Source organism: Rhinopithecus bieti, unplaced genomic scaffold, assembly GCF_001698545.2.
Source record: "Rhinopithecus bieti isolate Rb0 unplaced genomic scaffold, ASM169854v2 scaffold_10088, whole genome shotgun sequence".
In the NCBI taxonomy this organism is placed as follows: domain Eukaryota; kingdom Metazoa; phylum Chordata; class Mammalia; order Primates; family Cercopithecidae; genus Rhinopithecus; species Rhinopithecus bieti.
The window spans coordinates 969,184-992,822 of record NW_016806409.1 but is presented as its reverse complement, the minus strand read 5'-3'; the positions used below and the strand labels follow the sequence as shown (position 1 = coordinate 992,822).

Below are 23,639 nucleotides of genomic sequence, written 5' to 3'. Positions count from 1 at the left end.
GGGTTTCCACGTGTTCGCCAGGATGGTCTCGATCTCCTGACCTCGTGATCCACCCGTCTCGGCCTCCCAAAGTGCTGGGATTACAGGCTTGAGCCACCGCGCCCGGCCCCGCCTAATTTTTTGTATTTTTAGTTGAGATAGGTTTCACCGTGTTGGCCAGGCTGGTGTCAAACTCCTGACCTCAGGTGATCCACCTACCCGCCTCAGCCTCCCAAAGCACTGGGATTATAGGCATGAGCCACCACGCCTGGCCTTCTATGATGCTTTTGCTAGCCCCTTACAGTGGACACCTTGGGCAGCAGCTTTTTACCATGAGCTTGCAATTGGAATAAGATTTTCCTGTTATGTCCTCACAGAAATACCTTGTACTTTTCTTTCGTGATACTTATCAGTTTGTAACCACATACATGTATGGATAATTGTTTACTGTATCTCTCCCCTGCTAGAATGGATCTGTTTTGCTTACCTCTGCTCTTGGCATGCAGCAAGTACTCAGTAAATTTTTGTGGAATAGGCCGGGTGTGGTGGCTTACACCTGTAATCCTAGCACTTTGGAAGGCTGAGGCAGGAGGATTGCTTGAGCTCAGGAGTTCAAGACCAGCCTAGACAACATGACAAAACCCCGTCTCTACAAAAAGTACAAAAATTAGTTGGTCATGGTAGCACGTGCCTGTAGTCACAGCTACTTGGGGGGTGACGCAGAAGAATCACTGGAACCTTGGAAGTTCGAGGCTGCAGTGAGCCAAGATGGTGCCACTGCACTCTAGCCTGGTAACAAAGTGAGATCCTGTCTCAAAAAAAAAAAAAATTAGGGAATGAATGCTCTGCCTAAGTTTCACTGCTGCTTATTGGATATTGCTTCAGGTACCACATCGAGGTGAACCGCGTTCCTGCTGGCAACTGGGTTTTGATTGAAGGTGTTGATCAACCAATTGTGAAGACAGCAACCATAACGGAACCCCGAGGCAATGAGGAGGTAGAGTTTCTGAAAAGACCAACTGGGTTAGCTTAAGCTCAATGGTCCCAGGGACACACATAAGCACAAACGGGACTAATCCAGAGTCATTGCCATGTCCTGGTTCCAGGCTTAGCCTTCTAGATATGACCCTGCTGGATTCTCCCTGTACTCAGCTCAGATGCGATGAATTAGGACAGGTGCCTTTTATTCTTTTCCTCCTCTCTTTGTTCTGCCGGAATACCTGGGAAGAAATGGCCCTTCGGGTTACCCCCACTCAGCATGAGGCTCCTGGTTGGGGAATACATAGTCTGATCCTAAGCAAGTCCTCTTCTCCTCTCATACCTCTGCACTTTCTGTGCCTGCTCATGTCAGTTGCCCTCAATCGTTTGTGCTTTGGATCTCAGGCTCAGATTTTCCGGCCCTTGAAGTTCAATACCACATCTGTTATCAAGATTGCTGTGGAGCCAGTCAACCCCTCAGAGCTGCCCAAGATGCTTGACGGCCTGCGCAAGGTCAACAAGAGCTATCCATCCCTCACCACCAAGGTATGCTCATGACCTGCAGCAGCCCTCAAGCCCCACTGTCCCCAACTGAATGGGCGGAGCTCCACGCCACTTCACATCCATCAGGTGTTCGTGATCTGCTGCTTCCAGCAACCTATGTCAGGAGCAATCCCAGCCTGTGGCTGTCACGTGAAGGCAGGACAAGACCCGTGTGTGTGTGTGTGTGTGTGTGTGTGTGTGTGTGTGTGTGTGTGTGTGTGATAAAACAAGACCTGTGCAGGAGGGGGCAATTGGAGGGGTGTAGGACAAGGGTGTGGGGGTGTGTGTGTGTGTGTGTGTATTTGTGTTCCCCAGATGTCTTTAGCTGGAAAAAATATACTTCTTAATGAGTATACTTTGAATTGATTTTCTCGAGAAGAGAAGGAAAAGTGAGTTGTTACTCTGATCCTTGTACACTATGAGCCTGCCAGTGTACCTTTCCAGGTAGCAGGCCAGGAGGGCTAAAGGGCTAGCTTACATCCATGGATGTACGGTAGAGTTTGACCTAAATCATTAAGATGGGAATTAAATCCTTGACTTCACACCTAGTAGCACCGTGCCGAGTGGTCCTGGTGTCTTGGGGACCCACTCATAGGCAGATGCTCCTCACTGAACCTTCTTGAAGAGACTGGAACAGATGCTAAATAGTAGCTGTTTCTGATAGGCACCTTCTTGTGGGCTCTGACCTTGATTTTGTTTGTATGTGTTTTGCTGGCATAAGAGAATCCAGGCTGTGACTGCCAGGACTGTTGTGTTTCAGGTGGAGGAGTCTGGCGAGCATGTGATCCTGGGCACTGGGGAGCTCTACCTGGACTGTGTGATGCATGATTTGCGGAAGATGTACTCAGAGATAGACATCAAGGTACAGCAATATCTGGCCGGGAGCTGGGTTCACAATCCAGACTTTCACAAGTGACCAAATCCTTGAATTCCTGGGAAGCTCCAAGGGAAGAAAGAGTACATGTGTTTGTGAAAACCATGATCTGTTGCTCCTTATATGGGAAGGTTTTTGAGAACTGGTTTGCCCCTTTCTGCTGTGTCATACATTTAAAATCAAGGCACAGCCGTGCTTGGTGGCTTACTCCCAGCACTTTGGGAGGCCGAGGTGGGAGGATTGCTTGAAGCCAGGAATTCAAGACCAACCTGAGCAACAAAGTGAGACCCTGTCTCTACAAAAATTAAAATAAAAAAATTAGGCAGGCCGGGCATGGTGGTCCATGCCTGTAATCGCAACACTTTAGGAGACTGAGGTGGGAGGATTGCTTGAGCCCAATTTGAGACCAATCTGGGCAACATAGTGAAACCTCATCTCTGCAGACTGGCCAAGTGCAGTGGCATGTACCTGTAGTCCAGCTACTCGGGGGCTTAAGTGGGAGGATCACCTGAGCCTAGGAGGTCGAGTCTGCAATGAACCATGATTATGCCATTGCTCTCCAGCCTGAACCCAGGAGGTCATGGCTGCAATAAGCAATGATTGTGCCATTGCTCTCCTTTTTGAGGTGGAGTCATACCCGGTCTCAAAAAACTAAAAAATAAAAATTATGTGTGGTGGCTTGTACCTATAGTCCCAGCTACTCCAGAGGCTGAAGCAGGAGGATTGCTTGAGCCCAGCAGTTCGAGGCTGCGGTAAGCTATGATCATGCCACTGCACTCTAGCATGGGTGACAGAGCAAGACCTTGTCTCAAAAAATAAATACATTGAAAAATAATAAAACAGGCCACACACGGTGGCTCACGCCTGTAACCCCAACACTTTGAAATGCCAACGTGGTTGGATTGCTGGAGGTCAGGGGTTCAAGACCAGCCTGACCAACATGGTGAAACCCCATCTCTGCTAAAAATACAAAAATCAGCCCGACGTGGTGGTGGGCACCTGTAACCCCAGCTACTTGGGAGGCTGAGACAGGAGAATTGTTTGAAACCGGGTGGCAGAGGTTGCAGTGAGCCAAGATCGCACCATTACACTCCAGTCTGGGTGGTAGGGCGGGACTCTGTCTCAAAAAAAAAAAGAAAATAAAAGTTCTCAAGCCAAAGTTATTCTTGGTGCTTTGTTAGGGAAGTAATTGCACAATTAACCCATGGGTGGTGATTAGGTCTCAGAGTGGGTGGTTTCAAGGAGAGAGTGGGGACTGTCTCTCCCAGATTCTTTTTGTTTTTTTGTTTTTTTGTTTTTGAGACGGAGTCTCGCTCTGTCGCCCGGGCTGGAGTGCAGTGGCCGGTTCTCAGCTCACTGCAAGCTCCGCCTCCCGGGCTTACGCCATTCTCCTGCCTCAGCCTCCGAGTAGCTGGGACTACAGGCGCCCGCCACCTCGCCCGGCTAGTTTTTTTGTATTTTTTAGTAGAGACGGGGTTTCACCGTGTTAGCCAGGATGGTCTCGATCTCCTGACCTCGTGATCCGCCCGTCTCGGCCTCCCAAAGTGCTGGGATTACAGGCTTGAGCCACCGCGCCCGGCCTCCCAGATTCTTTGTCAAACCTTGATGTAGCCCCTCAAACCGTGTGTTGCTTGGCCTCCTTGTCCTAGTTGAGACATATTTTCTCCAAGGCCCTGTGGAGACCCTCGGTACTCCTCTTAGACTCCTCTCCTGATGTATCTAGAAAGCACTGGTGTTGTAGAAAACACTAGGTTTCCTGGGCAGCAGACCATGTTGGGGCTTCAGGGCAGAGCTTCACTCAGACGCTGTGGGTTGAGAATGGCACGGGTGCACACCAGTGGGTCTCTGGCACCAGCTCTGTCAGACCCATGGCGGTTGTTCAGTGAATGGTGGTGGATGGCCAAACGGATGCTGAGAAGACTAGAATTAAGGCCCTAGTTTGATATCCCACTTATTCTTGGCTCAGGAATCTAATTTCTTTACTACAGTAAATTTTCTCGGCCTTTTTGGTGATGGTTTGGACAGCTCTTTTAACCTGCTGTTGTACTTGTCACTTGTGCTGATTAAGGCAGTTGGGATTTTCACAGAGGTAGTGTCAAGGGAGCTTCTGAATTCCCTTAGGTAAATGGTTGCCCTTCCAACAAAATTAGACCTCGCTTCAGTAATTTATTTTCTATTTTCCAGGTGGCTGACCCAGTTGTCACGTTTTGTGAGACGGTGGTGGAAACATCCTCCCTCAAGTGCTTTGCTGAAACTCCTAATAAGAAGTAAGCTGGGAGCACAGTGTCCCCGGGACTGCAGCCTCCAGGACACTCTCTCTCCTTTATCTTCCACCTCCACCCCCACCGTGAGCACTGTGCAGAGACCTCTACATCTCAGAATGGGGGGTGCTTACAATACTTGAGTTTCACTCCAGCCCTCTCAGCCCTTCTGCCTTTGAACGCAATGCCATGAGATTATTCACCTTGGATATTCCCTAGAGGAGTTTCATAACTGCCACTTCACCTCTATAAAATAACTATCTTAAAAGTTTACTCCAAACCTTACTCGCTTTTTGTTTTTTGGGGTTTTTTTTGACACAGGCTGGAGTGCAACCTCGACTTGCTGGGCTTAAGCAGTCCTCCCAAGCAGCTAGGACTGTAGGTACACACCATGCCATCTGTTAATTTTTTTATTTTTTGTTGTCCAGTCTGGTCTTGGACTTTTGGGCTCAAGTGTTCCTCCCACCTTGGCCTCCCAAAATGTTGCGATTACATATGTGAGCCACCATGTCCAGCTTAAACCTTACTTTTTTTTTTTTTTGAAGGCAGAGTCTCACTTTGTCACCCAGGCTGGGAGTACAGCAGCACGATCTCGCCTCACTGTAGCCCCTGCCTCCCAGGTTCAAGCAATTCTCTTGCCTCAGCTTCCCAAGTAGCAGGGATTACAGGCATGCACCACCACACCTGGCTAATTTTTTGTATTTTTAGTAGTGATGGGGTTTCGCCATGTTGCCCAGGCTGGTCTCGAACCCCTGACCTCAGGCAGTCCGCCCGCCTCAGCCTCCCAAAGTGCTGGGATTACAGGCATGAGCCACCACGTCCAGCTTAAACCTTACTTTTATAAAGATCAGTAGATTGAAATGAAAGAAAGAAGATGAGCCCTTTGCCCTTTTTGTTCTACCTTGCCCCTGATACTGTGGCCTGTTTTTTGTTTTGTTTTGTTTTGTTTAATTTTTTTTTTTAATTTTTATTTATTTATTTATTTATTTATTTTTTGAGACAGAGTCTCACTTTGTCACCCAGGCTGGAGTACAATGGTGCCACCATGGGTTACTGCAGCCTCAACCTCCCGAGCTCAAGTGATCCTCCTGCCTTAGCCTCCCAAGTAGCTGGGACTACAGGTGTGCTAACCACACCTGGCTTTTTTTTTTTTTTGAGACAGAGTCTCACTCTGTAGCCCAGGCTGGAGTGCAGTGGCTCAATCTCGGCTCACTGGAACCTCTGCCTCCCGAGTCCAAGCAATTCCCCTGCCTCAACCTCCCGAGTAGCTTGGACTACAGGGAGTGAGTGCCACCACACCCAGCTAATTTTTGTATTTTTAGTAGAGACAGAATTTCACTATGTTGTCCAGGCTGGTCTTGAACTCCTGATCTCATGATCAACCTGCCTCAGCCTCCCAAAGTGTTGGTATTACAGGCGTGAGGCATTGCGCCTGGCTGGCTAATTTTTCATAGAGATGGGGTCTCTTGCTTTGTTGTCCAGGCTCTGTTTGTCTTTTTTTTTTTTTTTTTTTTTTTTTTTTTTTTTTGAGACGGAGTCTTGCTCGGTTGTCAGGCTGGAGGGCAGTGGCACGATCTCGGCTCACTGCAACCTCCCCCTTCCAGGTTCAAGTGATTCCCCTGCCTCAACCTCCTGAGTAGTTGTGATTACTGGCGCACGCTGGCTAATTTTTTGTATGTTAGTAGAGATGGGGTTTCACCATGTTGGCCAGGGTAGGCTTGATCTTGTGACCTTGTGATCCGCCCACCTTAGCCTCCCAAAATGCCAGGATTACAAGCGTGCGCCACTACGCCCAGCTGTTTTTTTTAAGAGGCAGTGTGTTGCTGTATCACCCAGATTGGAGTGCTGTGGTGTGAGCCATAGCTCACTGCAGCCTCAAGTTCCTGGGTTTAAGTGATCCTCCTGCCTTGGCCTCCCAAAGTGCTGGGATTATAGGTCTGAGCCACCACGCTTGGCCCCCGTGGCTTTCACTGATGTCACTTCCTCAGCTGTCTATCTTGTTACCCTTTTCTTAGGAATGCCTCTTCTGCTGTTCTGTTAGCCGTCCTTACCACCTATTTCCATTCTGACCAGGAACAAGATCACCATGATTGCTGAGCCTCTTGAGAAGGGCCTGGCAGAGGACATAGAGAATGAGGTGGTCCAGATTACATGGAACAGGTGAGAAGAGGGCTCTGACACCAGGATCGAAAGGAGGCGGGGATGCCGCAGCTTACCTGCCGGGTCTCTAAGAGCACACATCTTTCTGGGAAGCATTTATGTCTTTGCCTTTGCTCTTGTTCTGGGCACAGTGGGTAGGATGAGGTGACTGTCTTCCAGGAAGGGAGGGTCTGTCGCTCCAGGACCAGCAGTCACAGAGCTGGCCGACAGCTCCATTGTCTCCTCCTTTCCCCAGGAAGAAGCTGGGAGAGTTCTTCCAGACCAAGTACGATTGGGATCTACTAGCTGCCCGTTCCATCTGGGCTTTTGGCCCTGATGCGACTGGCCCCAACATTCTGGTGGATGATACTCTGCCCTCTGAGGTACAGCAGAACTGATGGGAACCGGGTGGCAGTCTCTTACCTCTGGAGTGGAAGAAACTACAAAGTGTTCTTTTCCCAAAAGTATCTTGTGTCCTCTGATGAAGGACAGTATCCCCTTACAAGCACATCTATCTTCTCCCTCTAAACGCTTCAGCTGTTGCCAGGGTGACTGCTAAGGAGGCCTCATGTTTCTCTGTAGGTGGACAAGGCTCTTCTTGGCTCAGTGAAGGACAGCATCGTTCAAGGTTTCCAGTGGGGAACAAGGGAGGGCCCCCTCTGTGATGAATGTAAGTCCACCAGTACACCCCCACCCCAGTCCTCGAGGGTTCTTGCAGCCAGACATATGAGTGGGATGGGCTCACCATCTTTAGGACCCGGCAGGAGAAGAAGCTTGGGGTACACAGGACCATCCTGTGTCCTGGGCCAGCTTCTTCCCTTCTTCCTTATCTTGGTGGTGTAGCCTGGAAATTTAAGTCATTTCTAAACTGTCATTTGCTCCTCATTTCTGAGAAGGGTTTGGCCTTGGACATATTTGAGAAGAGATATCAAGAGGATGATGAGATTGGAGTGGTTAATAGATCCTGATTGGGCTTCGTGCACCAAATGTACAATTCTGGAATTTATTTTACATCCACAAAAACGTAAATATGTGCAGAAGAAAGAAAGAAACTAGGAAAGCTCTATGTCTGAGCATGGCCCGAAGCAAACACTAAGAACATATGCTTAACTTCTGACCTCTGCCATGGGCCTTGCTTATTCAGTTAGAACGCCCACCTCCCGTGTGATTTTTATGTCATGTCTTTCATGACTGCAAGACAGCTGTAGTGTTGCAGGAGACTGCTACTCCACCATGGCCCCATGACAGGCCCAGAACCTCTCCCCAGTTACTGCCTCCACCTCCTTTACAGTGATTCGGAATGTCAAGTTTAAGATCCTGGATGCAGTGGTTGCCCAGGAGCCCCTACACCGGGGCGGGGGCCAGATCATCCCCACAGCCAGGCGAGTCGTCTACTCTGCCTTCCTCATGGTAAGAGAATTGGGCTGTAGGAGACCATCTGCTTTGCTGGACTGCGGACTAAGTGAGGGAGCAAGTGGGACTATAGGTCTTCAGCCTTCCCTAAGCTGAGGGGCCTTTCTTCTTGCTCTGCTGCAGGCTACTCCTCGTCTGATGGAGCCTTACTACTTTGTAGAGGTCCAGGCCCCTGCAGATTGCGTCTCTGCAGTTTATACCGTCCTGGCCAGGCGCAGGTGAGCAGCCCCAGGCATATTAGGGAGAGTGCTGAGAGCAAGAGCAGAACAAGAGTCATCTCGGCTCCTGCAGGGAGGAGAGGTTGGCCTCCCCTACCCTCCTCACTCCGGAAACCCTGCGAGCTGATTTTCCAGAAGGAAGTAGGAACAGAGGGAGGCAAGCCCCAGCTTTTCTGCAGATTAAAATTTGACATTTCTCCATCCTGGCTAACAAGGTGAAACCCCGTCTCTACTAAAAATACAAAAAATTAGCCAGGCGTGGTAGCAGGCGCCTGTAGTCCCAGCTACTCAGGAGGCTAAGGCAGGAGAATGGCATGAACCCGGGAGGTGGAGCTTGCAGTGAGCCGAGATGGCACCACTGCACTCTAGCTTGGGCGACAGTGTGAGGCTCCATCTCAAAAAAAAAAAAAATTGACATTTCTTTGGGATCCCCTCCTCACAGAGCTGTTGGAGGAAGTGCTGAGGCAAGTCAGTGATGGAAATGTCTTTAGGCTCTTCTCCCGTCACCGTCCCACTCCTGTCCTCTGCTCAGAGGTTGCTGCCACTTTGACTTCCACAGGGAATTATACTGAGAGCCCTGAGCCTTTTCTGCTTTCTGTAGAACATTCTTGGTTACTCTTTCTTTGATGGTAACTCTGGGGTGGAATGCATTTGGGAACAGCAAATGCTGGATTGCTTCTTGGCTTTTGGCCTGTGTGTGGCTAGAGACTCAGCCTTTGTTTTTCTCTCTCAGGGGGCACGTGACTCAGGATGCACCCATCCCAGGCTCCCCTCTGTACACCATCAAAGCTTTTATCCCAGCCATCGACTCTTTTGGCTTTGAGACTGATCTTCGGACTCACACCCAGGGACAAGCCTTTTCTCTGTCTGTCTTCCACCATTGGCAGGTGAGAAAACAATGCAGCCTGGTGAATTTGGCTTCCCACCTCTGCAAGCCTCATCCCCTTCTGTCCTGATCCCTCTCCAAGCCTTAAGTGAGGTGTACAGCATCCTAGAGAAGAGTCCTCTTCTGGGTTGCATATATTCAGGGCAACTTGAATCTGTGTCTCTCAGTTTAAAATAAAAAAGAATAGAAATAATAGGGCCGGCTGTGGTGGCTCACACCTATAATCCCAGCACTTTGGGAAGCCGAGGCGGGCAGGTCACCTGAGGTCAGGAGTTCAAGACCAGCTTGACCAACATGGAGAAACCCCATCTCTACTAAAAATACAAAATTAGCCGGGCGTGGTAGCGCATGCCTGTAATCCCAGCTACTTGGAAGGCTGAGGCAGGAGAATCACTTGAACCCGGGAGGCGGAGGTTGCAGTGAGCCGAGATCATGCCATTGTACTCCAGTCTGGGAGACGAGCGAAACTCTGTCTCAAAAAAAAAATAATAGTAAGTAATAAATTTAAAAATAAAGTAAATAAGAAGAGTCCTGCTTCTGGGCCTGAATCTTCTGGGAATTCTACCTGGGCCATCTGAAATTCCTTTGCCTTTTAGATTGTGCCTGGTGATCCTCTGGACAAGAGCATTGTCATCCGCCCCTTGGAGCCACAGCCGGCTCCTCACCTGGCCCGGGAATTCATGATCAAAACCCGCCGTAGGAAGGTATGTCTCCCTTGGGCCTGTTGCCATCCCTCAACCCCCCAGGACTCTCAGAAGCAGGATCTCCCTCTCTTTCTTTTGGCCCCTTTTCCTAAGGGACACTTTTCCAGTGTAGAGAGATGATCTGTATACTCCTTAGACAACCAAACCTGGACCCCAGTCTCATTGGGAAAGGAGAGCCTTATCCTCCCATGTGATAGTACTCTAAAGGCAGGACTCCTGAAACACCACCACCTACATTCCAGCCACCGCTAGCCTCCCCACTGAGCACAGGTCTTCGTTAGTCTCCCCGCTCAGTCTGCGACCACCTCAGCCTTTCTTGTATTTGCCCCATTCCCTGCAGGGCCTCAGTGAAGATGTGAGCATCAGCAAATTCTTTGATGATCCTATGTTGCTGGAGCTTGCCAAACAGGATGTTGTGCTCAATTACCCCATGTGAGTGCATGGACTCCTGGGAGCTCCTGCTCCCTACAGTTGGCTGCAACTCCTGTACTTGAAGCTGAGACCTCGTATGATGTTGACGTGGCCTTGGTGTTGTCAGAGTGTCTGGAAGCTGCTGCTGCCATCTTGAACAATTCACCAACCTCCAACCCAGAGCCCCAGTGAGAGAGGAGCATTTGGCCTCCTGCTTCCTTCTGTGGCCTCTGCCGGGCTCCTTTCCCAAGGAAAAGAGAGGAGCTTGGGCTCACAGAAAGAGAAAGGGATGAAACCCCAAGGGGCCCTATCTTTGGGATTTACATGGAATTTTATTTTCTACAAGTTTGACCTTAGCCATGGTTTGCAAGTGAACAGAACATTCTGACCTCTGTCTTGCTCTGCTTCTTTCATCCCCGTCTCCCCTGCCCCTTCTGGTGCTGGTGCTTACATTCTGAATATATGTCATCTCCCAAGAGGCTTCACTGCCTCTGCTTCCAGCTGCAGCCTCCTTCCTGCCTGGGTCCCCAGGGAAGCTGCCTGCCTTTTAATTCAGTGTTCCCATGAGTGCCAAGGCCCCATTATTGCCCCCCTTGCTCCCACTCCATGCTGCTTCTGGGTGGGACCTAAGATGGCTTGGGAGTTGTTGGGTTCTTGGGATCAGAGGTCTACCCCACCACCTCCTCAGGAAACTACTGCCTCCCCTAAGAATCTCCCTTGCCCTGGAGTAGGGGGCCAGAGCCCTTTGATTTCCAGACACTTATTCCAAGTCCTCTCCCCAGCCACTGCCAGTCCTTTACTCTGTTCTCCCCCAGTGAAAAAGAGTCGGTTGATTTTCCTCAAAGCTACTTTATTAGGAATGTACTAGGGATTAATTTAGGGGAGTCAGACGGCCCCAGCTCCTATAGGAGTCCTACTTCTCTCCAGCATCCTGTGCCATCCTCTTCATGTAATCACTATACATTGTGTACACAGCACCTGTGTGAGGGAAAAGAAATAGTGCCCCTTGGCATCAAACCCTTTACCCGTCCTCTGGCTCTCTCGGGTGTCCCAGGGGTTCACCTCTAGCTACTCCCTTGAGAGTCCAGCTTCCTGCTCATCTTTCTGCCCCAGGTCCCAACAGCTGCTCCAAGCATCTGACCACACAGCCTGGGGAAACCACCCATCTGACAGTTCACAAAACACTTTCACATGTATTGTGTATCTGAGAAACCTTACAGCAGTCTGCGAGGTAGGAAAGCTGGGGTGGTTATTGTCATATTACACATCAGGAAACCGAGGCTCAGTGGGAAAGATTTGTCCACTGTCACACAGGTAGCAAGTGGCTGTCTGCTTTTTAATGTCAAGAGGAAGAGAAATTCAACATATGTTCTGTTGCACGATTTTTCTCACCCCTAGGGCAAACTGTCATGAGACCCTGTGCACTGTCCTCACAGGCCTGGGACAGGAGCCTAAACAGGGAAAATGGCTCAGTATAGGGGCTTCACCAAGGATGTGATGTGGAGCCCAGAACAGGAACCTAAGTCACAGTCCTTTTTTTTTAATATATTTTTTTAATTTTTGAGACAGACTCTCACTCTGTCACCCAGGCTGGAGTGCAGTGGTGGATCTCTGCCCACTGCAACCTCCACCTCCCAGGTTCAAGCAGTTCTCCTGTCTCAGCCTCCCGAGTAGCTGGGACTACAGGCATCTGCCACTACCACGCCCAGCTAATTGTTGTATTTTTAGTAGAGACCGGGTTTCACCATGTTGGCCAGGATGGTCTCGATCTCAGACTTCATGATCTGCCTGCCTCGGCCTCCCAAAGTGTTGGGATTACAGGCATGAACCCCCACACCCAGCCAAGTCACAGTCCTTTTAACTGTTGGGACTTAAAGACCTACAGACTCTGCGTAATTGGTTTTGCCCTCATTTTCCTGCGACCCCACAAAGCCACTCACCTAGCATGATTGCACCCACTGCACAGGCCTGCGCTGCCACTCGGGTGTGAATCAGGTGTATGGACATCTTGGTGGAACCACGAGACCTCAGCCGGTAAATCCTGTATGCTGCTACCACCAAGCAGCCTCCTAAGCCTGTGGGCAGAGAACACAGCCCCTGGGCCATGGCCACAATGCACAGCACTCCCCTGATGAGAGATACCAGGCAGGCTGGGCACCTGGATAAACAGCTGCTTTTATGCAGCATCTGGTGGTTGGGGTTGCAGGGGACCTAGGGGGATCATTAGAATATTGAGTCATTGCCAGGGTGTGGTGGCTCATGCCTATAATCCCAGCACTTTTTTGAGACCAAGGCGGGCAGATCACCTGAGGTTGGGAGTTAGAGACCAACCTGACCAACATGGAGAAACCCTGTCTCTACCAAAAATACAAAATTAGCTGGGTGCAGTGGTGCATGCCTGTAATCCCAGCTACTCAGGAGGCTGATGCAGGAGAATCACTTGAACCCAGGAAGCTGAGGTTGTGGCGAGCTGAGATTGTGCCATTGCACGCCAGCTGGGGCAACAAGAGTGAAACTCCGTCTCAAAAAAAATAATGAGTTGTTGCCCTTCAATGGCGTTCTCAAAGTGGCTGCCTCCCTCCAGTGATGCCCCTCCCCCAAATACAAATAGCTGATCACCACCAGTGACGCCCCTCCCCCAAATACAAATAGCTGATCACCACGACACAGCCCCTGCCCACCAATTTGCTCCGCCCTGGGCCCTTCCCCAGCCACACTGCTGGCTCCCACCTCCTGGTACAGCTGTTTTCCTACTCTACCAGATCCGTCAGGAAGGAAGCCCTGGGGGACCCCAAGGTGTTTCTCTGACCCTTCCCACTTTTTTGTTGGTACTCCAGGTTCCTCGTATCCCATGTGCTCGGTTGGCCGCCACCTCCACCCATCTAGACGTCCTCATTTCATTGTAAGGGTTTGCCCCTTGGCACCTTTGCTGTTGGTTCCCTTGTTCCATGAGTAGGACCACTTGCATTTTCTGACCTCTGCTTCATTCTCTTTGGAGGGTACCAGGAGATGACTGCTCAGAGAAGGCCTCCTACTCGCACCCCATTCCTTTCTTCACTTACCTATAGGCATCAGCGGAGATTCCCGAGTCTTCCTCAGGAGCTTCTCAGACACACTGTCTTCGTCGTCAGGTGGTACCCACCAGCGTCTGTTAGCAGACATAATCCTGGACCTGGATGTAAGCAGCTGGGACTCCTAGGCTGCAGCCCAGACCTAGAGAGAGGCACTCCACAATCAGAACTCTGATTCCTCAGTCTGGAGAGGAAAGGAAGGTTACCTGCTAAGACCCTCTCTCACCATGCCCTAACACAGCCTCTGCTTGAAAAGATGTCCCTCCCAGGTATCCCATCTCAGATGGTCGGGCCACTAGTGCCATTTCTCCGTCTCCATTTCCTACCATCTGCCTCTTCCCCAGCTCATTCTGACTTCACTGTTTTCTCAGCTTCCCCTTCCCCCATCTGCATCCCTATGGGTGTGATCCTTGGGCCAAGGAAAACAGCTGGAAAAATCCACAGATGGCGGTGGGAGAAACAGTCCTTGAGTGTTGGGGCCCCCGCTGGCCTTTGGTCTGTGATGGTTGCTCCTGTGGGAGCTACAGAGCAGGATCTGGCCCCAGGGAGCCAGAACCATCCTAGACCAGATAGTATCACAGCATTGGTTACCAAATTGCCAGAGATTATAATGATCGGACATTGACTTGCATGTAATTTAGAATATATTTTGCACATGGTACTAAAGGAACACGTTCTGGTTCCTGAGCTCCTCCCGTTTTTCCAGGTCCATCTCTTTCCAAACAGGTTCTTCACAATTACCAACTGGCTACCTTCATCCATGGGCTGGAAACAGGGGTTCTGCCAATGGGATGCCTTCTGGTTTTTTTTGTTTGTTTTTTTGTTTTTTTTTTTTTGAGATGGGGTCTCGCTCTGTAGCCCCAGGTGGAGTAGCCATCTCGGCTCACTGCAACCTCTACCTCCCTATTCAAGCAATTCCACCTCGGCCTCCTAAGTAGCTGGGATTACAGGTGTGCACCATGCCCAGCTAATTTTGTGTATTTTTTTAGTAGAGATGGGGTCTCACCCTGTTAGCCAGGCTGGTCTTGAACTCCTGACCTCTTGATCCGCCCACCTCGGCCTCCCAAAGTGCTGGGATTATAGGTATGAGCCACCATGCCCTGTCCAATGGGATACCTTCTAAGCCTAACCATAGGACAAACTTTCTTTTCTTTTTTTCTTTTTTTTGAGGCAGGGTCTCCCTTTGTCACTCAGGCTGGAGTGCAGTGGCAATCACTGCAAACTTGACCCTCCAGACTCAAGCAGTGCTTCCACCTCAGTCTCTCAAGTAGCTGGGACTACAGGTGCATGCTACCACACCCAACTAATTTTTGTATTTTTTGTAGAGACAGTTTTACCATATCGCCCAGCCAGTCTTGAACTCCTGAGCTCAGATGATCTGCCCACCACGGCCTCCCAAAGTGCTGGGATTACAGGCATGAACCACTGTACCTGCCCTTGAGTCAGCTTCTATCCTAGTTATCCCTCCTCTCCTGGAGGAGCAAGGACTGGTGGCCCCCCAGGTCGTTGGCATGCTGGTGCTTACCCTAGGAGATGGTTAGAACGAGGAGCGCGAGCAGCCAGGCCACGGCTCAGCATCTGCTGTTTTGAACCGGCCAAAAGCTGAGATGGAGCTGCCACTATGAGGTCAGGGAAGCAGTGACTTGGGCTTTATGAAGACTTTGAAGTCAGTGATGGAGAGGGGAGGGGAAAGGACAGGGAATCGGTCTTAACCCCCAGTCCGCTGAGTCCCAAGTCAGAGCTCCAGGCGCTGGAAAGTAAGGAAAGACCAAATGGAGGGGAGCCTCTAACTAGATTCAGTCTTCTAATTCCCATGGAATTAAGTGTCTGGATCAGAGAGAGGCTTGATGTGGAGAACGGAGATGGAGATACAGGAACATGGATGAGCAGAAAGCCTGGGTCCCCCAAGTTACACTCCCTCGGATACTCTTATGAACAATGTGGGATGTGAATAAAATACCCTAGTTGTGAGAGACAGGCTCTCTGGGCTGTCTTTTGGTTTGGAATTTTTTTTTTTTCCCCAAGACGGAGTCTTGCTCTGTCACCCAGGCTGGAGTGCAGTGGCACAATCTCAGCTCACTGCAACCTCCGCCTCCTGGGTTCGAGCGATTCTCCTGCCTCAGCCTCCTGAGTAGCTGGGATTACAGGCACGTGCCACCATACCCAGCTAATTTTTTTATTTTTAGTAGAGGTGGCGTTTCACCATGTTGGCCGGGCTGGTCTCGAAATCCTGACCTCATGATCCACCCGCCTCACCTCCCAAAGTGCTGGGATTACAAGCATGAGCCACCACACCCAGCCAGTTTTTGGCGTTTTTTGTTTTGTTTTGTTTTTGAGATGGGGTCTCCCTCTGTCACCCAGGCTGTGTGATCTTGGCTCACTGCAGCCTCAAACTCCTAGGCTCAAGCAACTCTCCCAACTCAGCCTCCTAAGTAGCTGGGGCCACAGGCACATACCACTGCACTTGGCTCATTTTTATATTTTTGGTAAAGACAGAGTTTCACCATGTTACCCTGGCTGGTCTCAGAACTGACCTGCCAAAGTGCTGGGATTACAGATGGAAGCTACGGGCCCCAGCTTCCAGAACTCTTTATACTACCTATGAGGTGATGCTCACTCAGGTTGCAGGGATAACAGTGACCAGGATTAGGGCTCTTCTGTACTCAATATATTTCTTTTCTTTTTTTTTTTTTTTTTGAGACGGAGTTTCACTCTTGTTGCCTAGGCTGGAGTGCAAATAGCACGATCTCAGCTCACTGCAGTCTCCGCCTCCTGGGTTCAAGTGATTCTCCTGCTTCAGCCTCCTGAGTAGCTGGGATTACAGGCTCCTGCCACCACGCCCGGCTAATTTTTGTGTTTTTAGTAGAGGTGGGGTTTTGCCATGTTGGCCAGGCTGGTCTCGAACTCCTGACCTCAGCTGATCCACCCACCTCAGCCTCCCAAAGTGCTGGGATTACAGGCATGAGCCACTGTGCCTAGCCCTGTACTCAGCATATTTCAAAACTCTCAGCTATTCTATATGGTAAGTAGCAGTTTGTTCACAAAGGAATGGAGCTTCAGAGAGGCTTAATGACTTACCTGAAGATACACAGCTAGTACATGGCAGTTTTGTCATCTGAACCCAGGTCAGGCTGGCTCCAGTGTTTGCACTCCTGACTGCAATGCTAACCTCCAGGGGGCTGGTTAAACGGAAACCCTTTCCAGATGAATACTGAAGCTTAGGAATGCTAGTATATCCTGGCACCCTTGTTTAGGAAAAGAAAAAGTACGTGCTAAGCAAATGGAAGAAGATAGGGTGTGCTAGGGAGATCCCACTCCATCCCAGGCCTTTGTTCCTTCCCTAGATTACTCAGCCCTGTGTGTTTATCCTAAAGGGGCTTTGCAGCACTGGAAATTTGTTCGGCAGCTGATGTCCTTTTCTCTCCCCAGCATTCACTGCTCTAGGCAGAGACCCAGGGTCACAGCAACTCCCCAGGGCCTTCACATGTCCCCAGTGTCCATGGGAACTCTCCTCTCAGCCTTTCACACACACCCTCCTGTGCTGCCTCTCCAGGTTCCAGAAGTGGCTTGAATTCTCAGGAGATGGACGGTATATTCCCTTACTGGTCTAGGCCAGAAGAAGGGGGATGAAAGTGTCCGGATAAGACAGGGCAGGAAACAGGATCAACTCCAAGTTCTCTGAAGAACAGGAACCAAACCATGGATAGTGAAGTTCAGCTTCTCCCTACTGAAATGATGGTGATGTTCCTACAGCATGTCAGCCCAGAGCTGAGAAATAATAATAATTGCTATGATTTACTGAGCACCTTCTCTGGGCCAAGCAGTGTGCTAATTGCTTTGTTTTTGTTTTGTTTTGTTTTGAAACAGTCTCACTCTGTCGCCCAGGCTGGAGTGCGGTGGTAATCATAGCTCACTGCAGCCTCAAACTCCTGGGCTCAAGGGATCCTCCAGCCTCAGCTTCCTGAGCAGCTGGGATTACAGGCGCATGCCACCACACCTGGCTAATGTTTGTATTTTTAGCAAAGATGGGGTTTCACCCTGTTGGCTAGGCTGGTGTCAAACTCCTGGCCTCGAAGTGATCCACCCACCTCGGCCTCCCAAAGTGCTGGGATTATAGGCGTGAGCCACTGTGCCCAGCCTCCTTTGTGTAGATTAATCCTCACAATAGGAATGAGGTAGGTACTATTATTATCCCCACTTCACAGACAAAAAACTGGGGCTCCATTAAGCGTTTTGCCCAACAGTAAGTGACAGAAAAAAGGCCAGATTTCTAACTCACTACTCAGGACTAACGAGAGAATGTAAAGTGGAGGGGAAGTCTTGAAATAGAAGAAGTAAAATTGCTTTGTATTTCAAAAACTTCTGAGAACATACAGTAACTAAAAAAAACTTCAAGGAACAGATTTTGTAGAGTCCTGCTTTAGTAAACAGATAAGATAAAATTATGATAGCATCATTTTTGTGAACATGCCGAGACTTTAATGTTTTCCATTTATGCATTGCTACATTAGTAATTTGTTTAGTAGACCTCTTTTTCTTCCAAATCAGGTCACATCAATAGAAATTCTGATTTAGAGGGGCCTAAATCAATGATGCAGACAGACTTAGTGTAGGCCAAAGTCAGACATGGGATCAATTAGCCCACAGACCAACCACTCTAAATATTGGGTTATGCCGTTTAATCTATTAGAGTCTGTGGCTTCGTTGGTAAAATCAAGGTAGCACCTGCCCATAGGATGATCGCAAGGATTGAAAGAGAATTGTTAGAATTCTGCTAACTCCTGCTGCTCCTCTTCCTCCAGGAGCAAGTGTCAGGGAATGGGTAGCAGGCTGGGGGAAAAGCAGAGAGTCCCTGACAACAGATGGCAAAGTTACCATATTCTGTGTGGTTCCGAATTCAGCACAGCCTTTCTCATTCCCTTCCCCCAGACCCCCTCCTTCTTGGGCTTGCCCACCCTAACTGGAAGCTTCAGGCTTGTTCTCCCTGTTGTGTTAAAGAGGAAAGGATGGGGGGAAGGGGGACTAAGTCTTGAAGCTTTCAACACGATCTAAGGCACAGCTATGCTATTTATAGCCCAAGGGAGCGAGTGACAGGGAGGGGAGGGACATGCAGCGTTTGCCTTGAGCTAATGGGAGCTGTGAGTGAGGGCATGATGGACAATGAACTAGACTAGGGACAGAGGATGCTCCCAGTTGGGGTTGGAATGGGAAGAAATGGGGTTGAAAGGCTGGGAGAATCAGAGGGGAGAAAACATTAGGGGATATAGTTGTGTCTGGGGCACTGAAAGGGTAAGGAGTGGAGTAACAGGAACAGGCAGTGAAAGTTCCCAGATAATATGGCTAGGCTGAGGCCACTTTCTGGTGGAGGCAGTCTGTAACACCCCCACCCCCCACCCTCCACCCTTTTATACAGGCATTGAGTTCCAAGGACCTCTTAGCATTTGTCCAAGGACAGCTCCAAGGGCCACAGGCCTGAAGCCAGAAAGTACCTTTGGTATCCACTAATCTTTCTGAGAAGACTTCACATATTTTTTAATTTAATTTTTTTTTTTTTCCGAGACAGAGTCTCACTCTGTCACCCAGACTGGAGTGCAGTGGTGCTCATTGCAACCTCCGCCTCCCGGCTTCAAGCAATTCTCCTGCCTCAACCTCCCAAGTAGCTGGGACTACCCAGCCAGTTTTTGTCTTTTTGGGTAGAGATGGTCACCATGTTGGCCAGTGTGGTCCTGAACTCCTGACCTCAGGTGATCCACCCGGCTTGGCCTCACAAAGTGCTGGGATTACAGGTGTGTACCACCATACCTGGCTAATTTTTTTCTATTTTTAGTAGAGAAGGGGTTTCACTATATTGGACAGACTGGTCTCGAACTCCTGACCTCATTATCCACCCGCCTCGGCCTCCCAGAGTGCTGGGATTACAGGTGTGAGGCACCACGCCCGGCAAGAGTAATCAATAACTTCTTTTTTTTTTTTTTTTGAGACAGAGTCTCCCTCTGTTGCCCGGGCTGGAGTGCAGTGGCCGGATCTCAGCTCACTGCAAGCTCCGCCTCCCGGGTTCACACCATTCTCCTGCCTCAGCCTCCCGAGTAGCTGGGACTACAGGCGCCCGCCACCTCGTCCAGCTAGTTTTTTGTATTTTTTTAGTAGAGATGGGGTTTCAAAGTGTTAGCCAGGATGGTCTCGATCTCCTGACCTCGTGATCCGCCCGCCTCAGCCTCCCAAAGTGCTGGGATTACAGGCTTGAGCCACAGTGCCCGGCCATCAATAACTTCTTTAGCAATTCTTATTATCCAGCCAGTCTGGGGCAGGCAGAACTCCCTGTTCCCAACAAGCAGCATTCTCAAAACTTTTTCTGGGCCGGGCTCAGTGGCTCACGCCTGTTATCCTAGCACTTTGGGAGGCTGAGGTGGGTGGATTGCCTGAGCTCAGGAGTTCGAGACCAGCCTGGGGAACACAGTGAAACCCCATATCTACTAAAAATACAAAAAAATTAGCCAAATATGGCAGCGTGCGCCTGTAATCCCAGCTACTCAGGAGTCTGAGGCAGGAGAATCGCTTGAACCCGGGAGGCGGAGGTTGCAGTGAGCTGAGATCCACCATTGCACTCCAGACTGGGTGACAGAGCAAGACTCCATCTCAAAAAAAATTTTTTTTACCTCTCTGGGCCTGTTTCCATCTTCCAAGACAGAAGAATCTGCTCTGAGTTTACCAGCCAAGTGGGGACCCTGGAAAGTGTGTAATGGAAATAGTGACACATTGCAGCCTTCAGATTGACCCTACTGTTCCCAAACCACAGAGCCTCAGGACAACTCTCAAGTTCTCAAATTGGGTTTTGATCCTTTCCTGCCTGAGCCCCATGTGGATTCAAAGTGATGTGGTTCTCACAGCACCCAGCTGTACCACTCCCTGCCAAAGGCTGGAAATGAGACCCATTTCCCTGTTTGAAACTTACAGCTTCTTTCCCCTTCCCTCCAGCAGCGCTCTGTCTTGTTCTAGGAATGGTGAGCCTTCATTCACTTATTCACTCAGCATATACTTCCTAAGTATCTACAATTTGCTGGCCTCTGTTCTAGGAGCTGGGACACAGTGCCCCTGCCTTTGGGGAGCTCACATTGTAGCAGACACCCGGGTTTGCTCCATATCCTGGCAAATGCCTGGACCCAAGAGCCTCTAGCCTGGAATTCTGACCTCAGTTTCTCCATCAGTAATGGGGTTAAAGGAAATCACTAGCTGCCAAGGTGGTAGAGGAAAGAAAGAAGTCTTGACTAGAAGACAAGAGCCTTAGGTTATATTTTCAGTTTGGGGGTTTTGGGGTTTTTTTGGATTGTTTGTTTGTTTGTTTGTTTTTGAAACAGGGCCTTGCTCCGCTCTGTTGCCTAGGATAGAGTGCAGCCCCAGGCTAGAATGCAGCTCAACTTCCTGGGCTCAAGTGATCCTCCCAAGTAGCTGGGACTACAGGTGCAGGTCACCACGCCTGTTCATTTTTACATTTTTTGTAGAGACAGGGTTTCACGACATTGCCCAGGCTGGTCTCAAACTCCTGGGCTTAAGCAATCCTCCCACTTTGGCCTCCCAAAGTGCTGAGATTATAAGCTTGAGCCACCATGGCCAGCCTACTTGTTTTTTAAAATATCTACAGGTGGCCAGGTATGGTGGCTCACGCCTGTAATCCCAACACTGGGAGGCCGAGGCGGGTGGATCACCTGAGGTCAGGAGTTCGAAACCAGCCTGGCCAACGTGGCAAAATCTCATCTCTACTAAACATACAAAATTAGTTGGCATGGTGGTACATGCCTATAGTATCAGCTCTTCCGGAGGCTGAGGCAGGAGAATCGCTTGAACCCAGAAGGTGGAAGTTGCAGTGAGCTGAGATCACACTATTCCACTCCAGCCTGGGCAACGAGAGCAAAACTCCATCTCAAACAAACAAACAAACAAACAAAAAAGGTGCTCTACCAGAAGAGAGAGAGCTGTAGGCTTGGTAATAAGATAACAAATTAGAAAGTAAATGTATTGCCGGGCGTGGTGGCTCAAGCCTGCCTGTAATCAATCCTAGCACTTTGGGAGGCCAAGGTGGGCGGATCACAAGGTCAGGAGATTGAGACCATTTTGGCTAACACGGTGAAACCCCGTTTCTACTAAAATACAAAAAATTAGCTGGGTGTGGTGGCGGGTGCCTGTAGTCCCAGTTACTCAGGAGGCTGAGGCAGGAGAATGGTGTGAACCTAGGAGGCGGAGCTTGCAGTGAGCCAAGATCGCGCCACTGCACTCGAGCCTGGGCAACGGAGCCAGATTCCATCTCAAAAAAAAAAAAAAGAAAGAAAGAAAAAAGAAAGTAAATGTATTGTTCCCAATCTCTAGGAAGAAAGAGTAGGCAATGCATTTTGGGAGGGGGAGACAGGAGGATTGACTGAGCTCAGAAGTTTGAGACCAGCCTGGGCAACATAGGGAGACCTTGTCTCTATCAAAAATAAAAAAAATTAGCCAGGCATCGTGGCGCATGCCTGTAGTTCTAGCTACTGGGAAGGCTGAAGTGGGAGGATCACTTGAGCCTGGGCGGTTGAGGCTGCGGTGAGCTGTGATCACGCTGCTGCACTCCAGCCTGGGAAACAGAGTGAGACCCTGTCTCAAAGAAAACAAAAAGAAAAAAATGTTTTAATACCATTTTGGCTCACTGCAACCTCCAACTCCCGGGTTCAGTGATTCTCCTGCCTCAGCCTCCCGAGTAGCTGGGATTACAGGCGTGTGCCACCACGCCCATCTAATTTTTGTATTTTTAGTAGATACAGAGTTTCACTATGTTTGCCAGGATGGTCTCAAACTTCTGACCTCGTGATTCACCTGCCTTGACCTCCCAAAGTGCTGGGATTACAGGCGTGAGCCACCATGCCCGGCCAAGTTTTTTTTTTTTTTTTTTGAGACAGAGTCTCTCTCTGTTGTCCAGGCTGGAGTGTAGTGGTGTGATCTTGGCTCACTGCAACCAACCTCTGCCTCCCGGGTTCAAGCCATTGTCCTGCCTCAGCCTCCCGAGTAGCTGAGGCGTGCACCACCATGCCTGGCTAACTTTTTTGTATTTTTAGTAGACGGGGTTTTGCTGTGTTGGCCAGGCTGGTCTTGAACTCCTGAGCTCACATGATATACCCGCCTTGGCCTCCCAAAGTGCTGGGATTATAGGCATTAGGTACTGTGCCTGGCCTTAAAGGTCTTCTTTTTTTTTTTTTTTTTTTTTTGAGAAGGAGTCTCATGCCTGGACTAAAGGTTTTCATTTGTCTTAATATGCCACAGAAAAGCACACTATCAAAAGTGTGCAGCTCAGCCGGGCGTGGTGGCTCATGCATGTAATCCCAGCACTTTGGGAGGGGGGCAGCAGTGGGGCAGGGGGAAGATCACCTCTGGCCAACATGGTGAAACCCTGTATTTACTAAAAATACAAAAATTAGCTGGGCGTGGTGGCACACACCTGTAATCAAGCTACTCAGGAGGCTAAGACAGGAGAATCAGTTGAACCCAGGAGGTGGAGGTTGCAGTGATCCGAGATGGAGCCACTGCACTCCAGCCTGGGTGACAGCATGAGACTCTGTCTCAAGAAAACAAACAGGCCAGGCTCAGTGGTTCACACCTGTAATCCTATCACTTTGGGAGGCCGAGGCAGGTGGATCACCTGAGGTCAGGAGTTTGAGACCATCCTGGCCAACATGGCGAAACCCCGTCTCTACTAAAAATACAAAAATTAGCTGGGTGTGGTGGTGCGCACCTGTAGTGCCCAGCTACTCAGGAGCCTGAGGCAGGAGAATCGCTTGAACCCGGGAGGCAGAGGTTGCAGTGAGCTGAGATTGCGCCATTGCACTCAAGCCTGGGTGATAGAATGAGAGTCCATCTCAAAAAAAAGAAGAAAAATAAAACAAATCAACCAAGTATGCAGTTCAGTGTACTAACTGAACACACCTGTGTATTCAGCTCCCAGATCAAGAACAGAGAACCACCCGAAGATTTCATCTTGCCCGCTACCCAGAAAAGCTGATGCACTGCAAACAGCAGGTTTTCCCAATAGAGAAAGAATGTAATGAATGTAGAGGTGGCTACACGAGAGACTGGAGTTTATTACTGAAATCAGTCTCTCCCAAAATTCAGAGACTAGGGTTTTTTAAGGATAATTTGGCGG

At 49.6% G+C, this 23,639-nt stretch overlaps 2 protein-coding genes across 4 annotated transcripts in view; one reads left to right on the top strand and one right to left on the bottom strand.

Annotated features, from left to right (window-relative positions):
- Positions 1-10,798, top strand: part of EFTUD2 (elongation factor Tu GTP binding domain containing 2) — a 46,599-nt gene extending 35,801 nt beyond the window's left edge. For both annotated transcript variants that reach the window (XM_017876092.1, XM_017876091.1), the window contains 12 exons: positions 865-976; positions 1,363-1,503; positions 2,261-2,362; positions 4,559-4,641; positions 6,709-6,795; positions 7,031-7,157; positions 7,357-7,444; positions 8,066-8,184; positions 8,311-8,405; positions 9,139-9,292; positions 9,888-9,995; positions 10,336-10,798. In XM_017876092.1, the coding sequence (XP_017731581.1) occupies positions 865-976; positions 1,363-1,503; positions 2,261-2,362; positions 4,559-4,641; positions 6,709-6,795; positions 7,031-7,157; positions 7,357-7,444; positions 8,066-8,184; positions 8,311-8,405; positions 9,139-9,292; positions 9,888-9,995; positions 10,336-10,431 (1,312 nt within the window). In that variant the 3' untranslated portion in view covers positions 10,432-10,798. The remainder of the gene's footprint in view (positions 1-864; positions 977-1,362; positions 1,504-2,260; positions 2,363-4,558; positions 4,642-6,708; positions 6,796-7,030; positions 7,158-7,356; positions 7,445-8,065; positions 8,185-8,310; positions 8,406-9,138; positions 9,293-9,887; positions 9,996-10,335) is intronic.
- A 441-nt stretch (positions 10,799-11,239) lies between these two features.
- Positions 11,240-15,405, bottom strand: HIGD1B (HIG1 hypoxia inducible domain family member 1B). 2 transcript variants are annotated; one of them, XM_017876101.1, is made up of 4 exons: positions 15,003-15,405; positions 13,469-13,619; positions 12,347-12,481; positions 11,240-11,384 (listed from the first exon to the last, which is right to left on the bottom strand). In XM_017876101.1, exons 2-4 carry the CDS (start codon positions 13,566-13,568, stop codon positions 11,320-11,322), a joined length of 300 nt encoding a protein of 99 aa, XP_017731590.1. In that variant the 5' UTR covers positions 13,569-13,619; positions 15,003-15,405; the 3' UTR covers positions 11,240-11,319. The 2 variants fall into 2 exon arrangements, with proteins under 2 accessions (XP_017731590.1, XP_017731591.1); XM_017876102.1 differs by lacking the exon at positions 15,003-15,405 and adding an exon at positions 13,704-14,271.
- Positions 15,406-23,639: the final 8,234 nt, after the last annotated feature.

Coding starts and splice junctions, on each gene's coding strand:
- HIGD1B (XM_017876101.1), bottom strand. CDS start 13,568: ATGTCTGCTAACAGACGCTGGTGGGTACCACCTGACGACGAAGACAGT. Junction 12,482..13,468: donor ATCTCCGCTGATGCCTATAG/GTAAGTGAAGAA, acceptor CTCTGCCCACAG/GCTTAGGAGGCTGCTTGGTG. Junction 11,385..12,346: donor AGTGGGTGCAATCATGCTAG/GTGAGTGGCTTT, acceptor TCCCTCACACAG/GTGCTGTGTACACAATGTAT.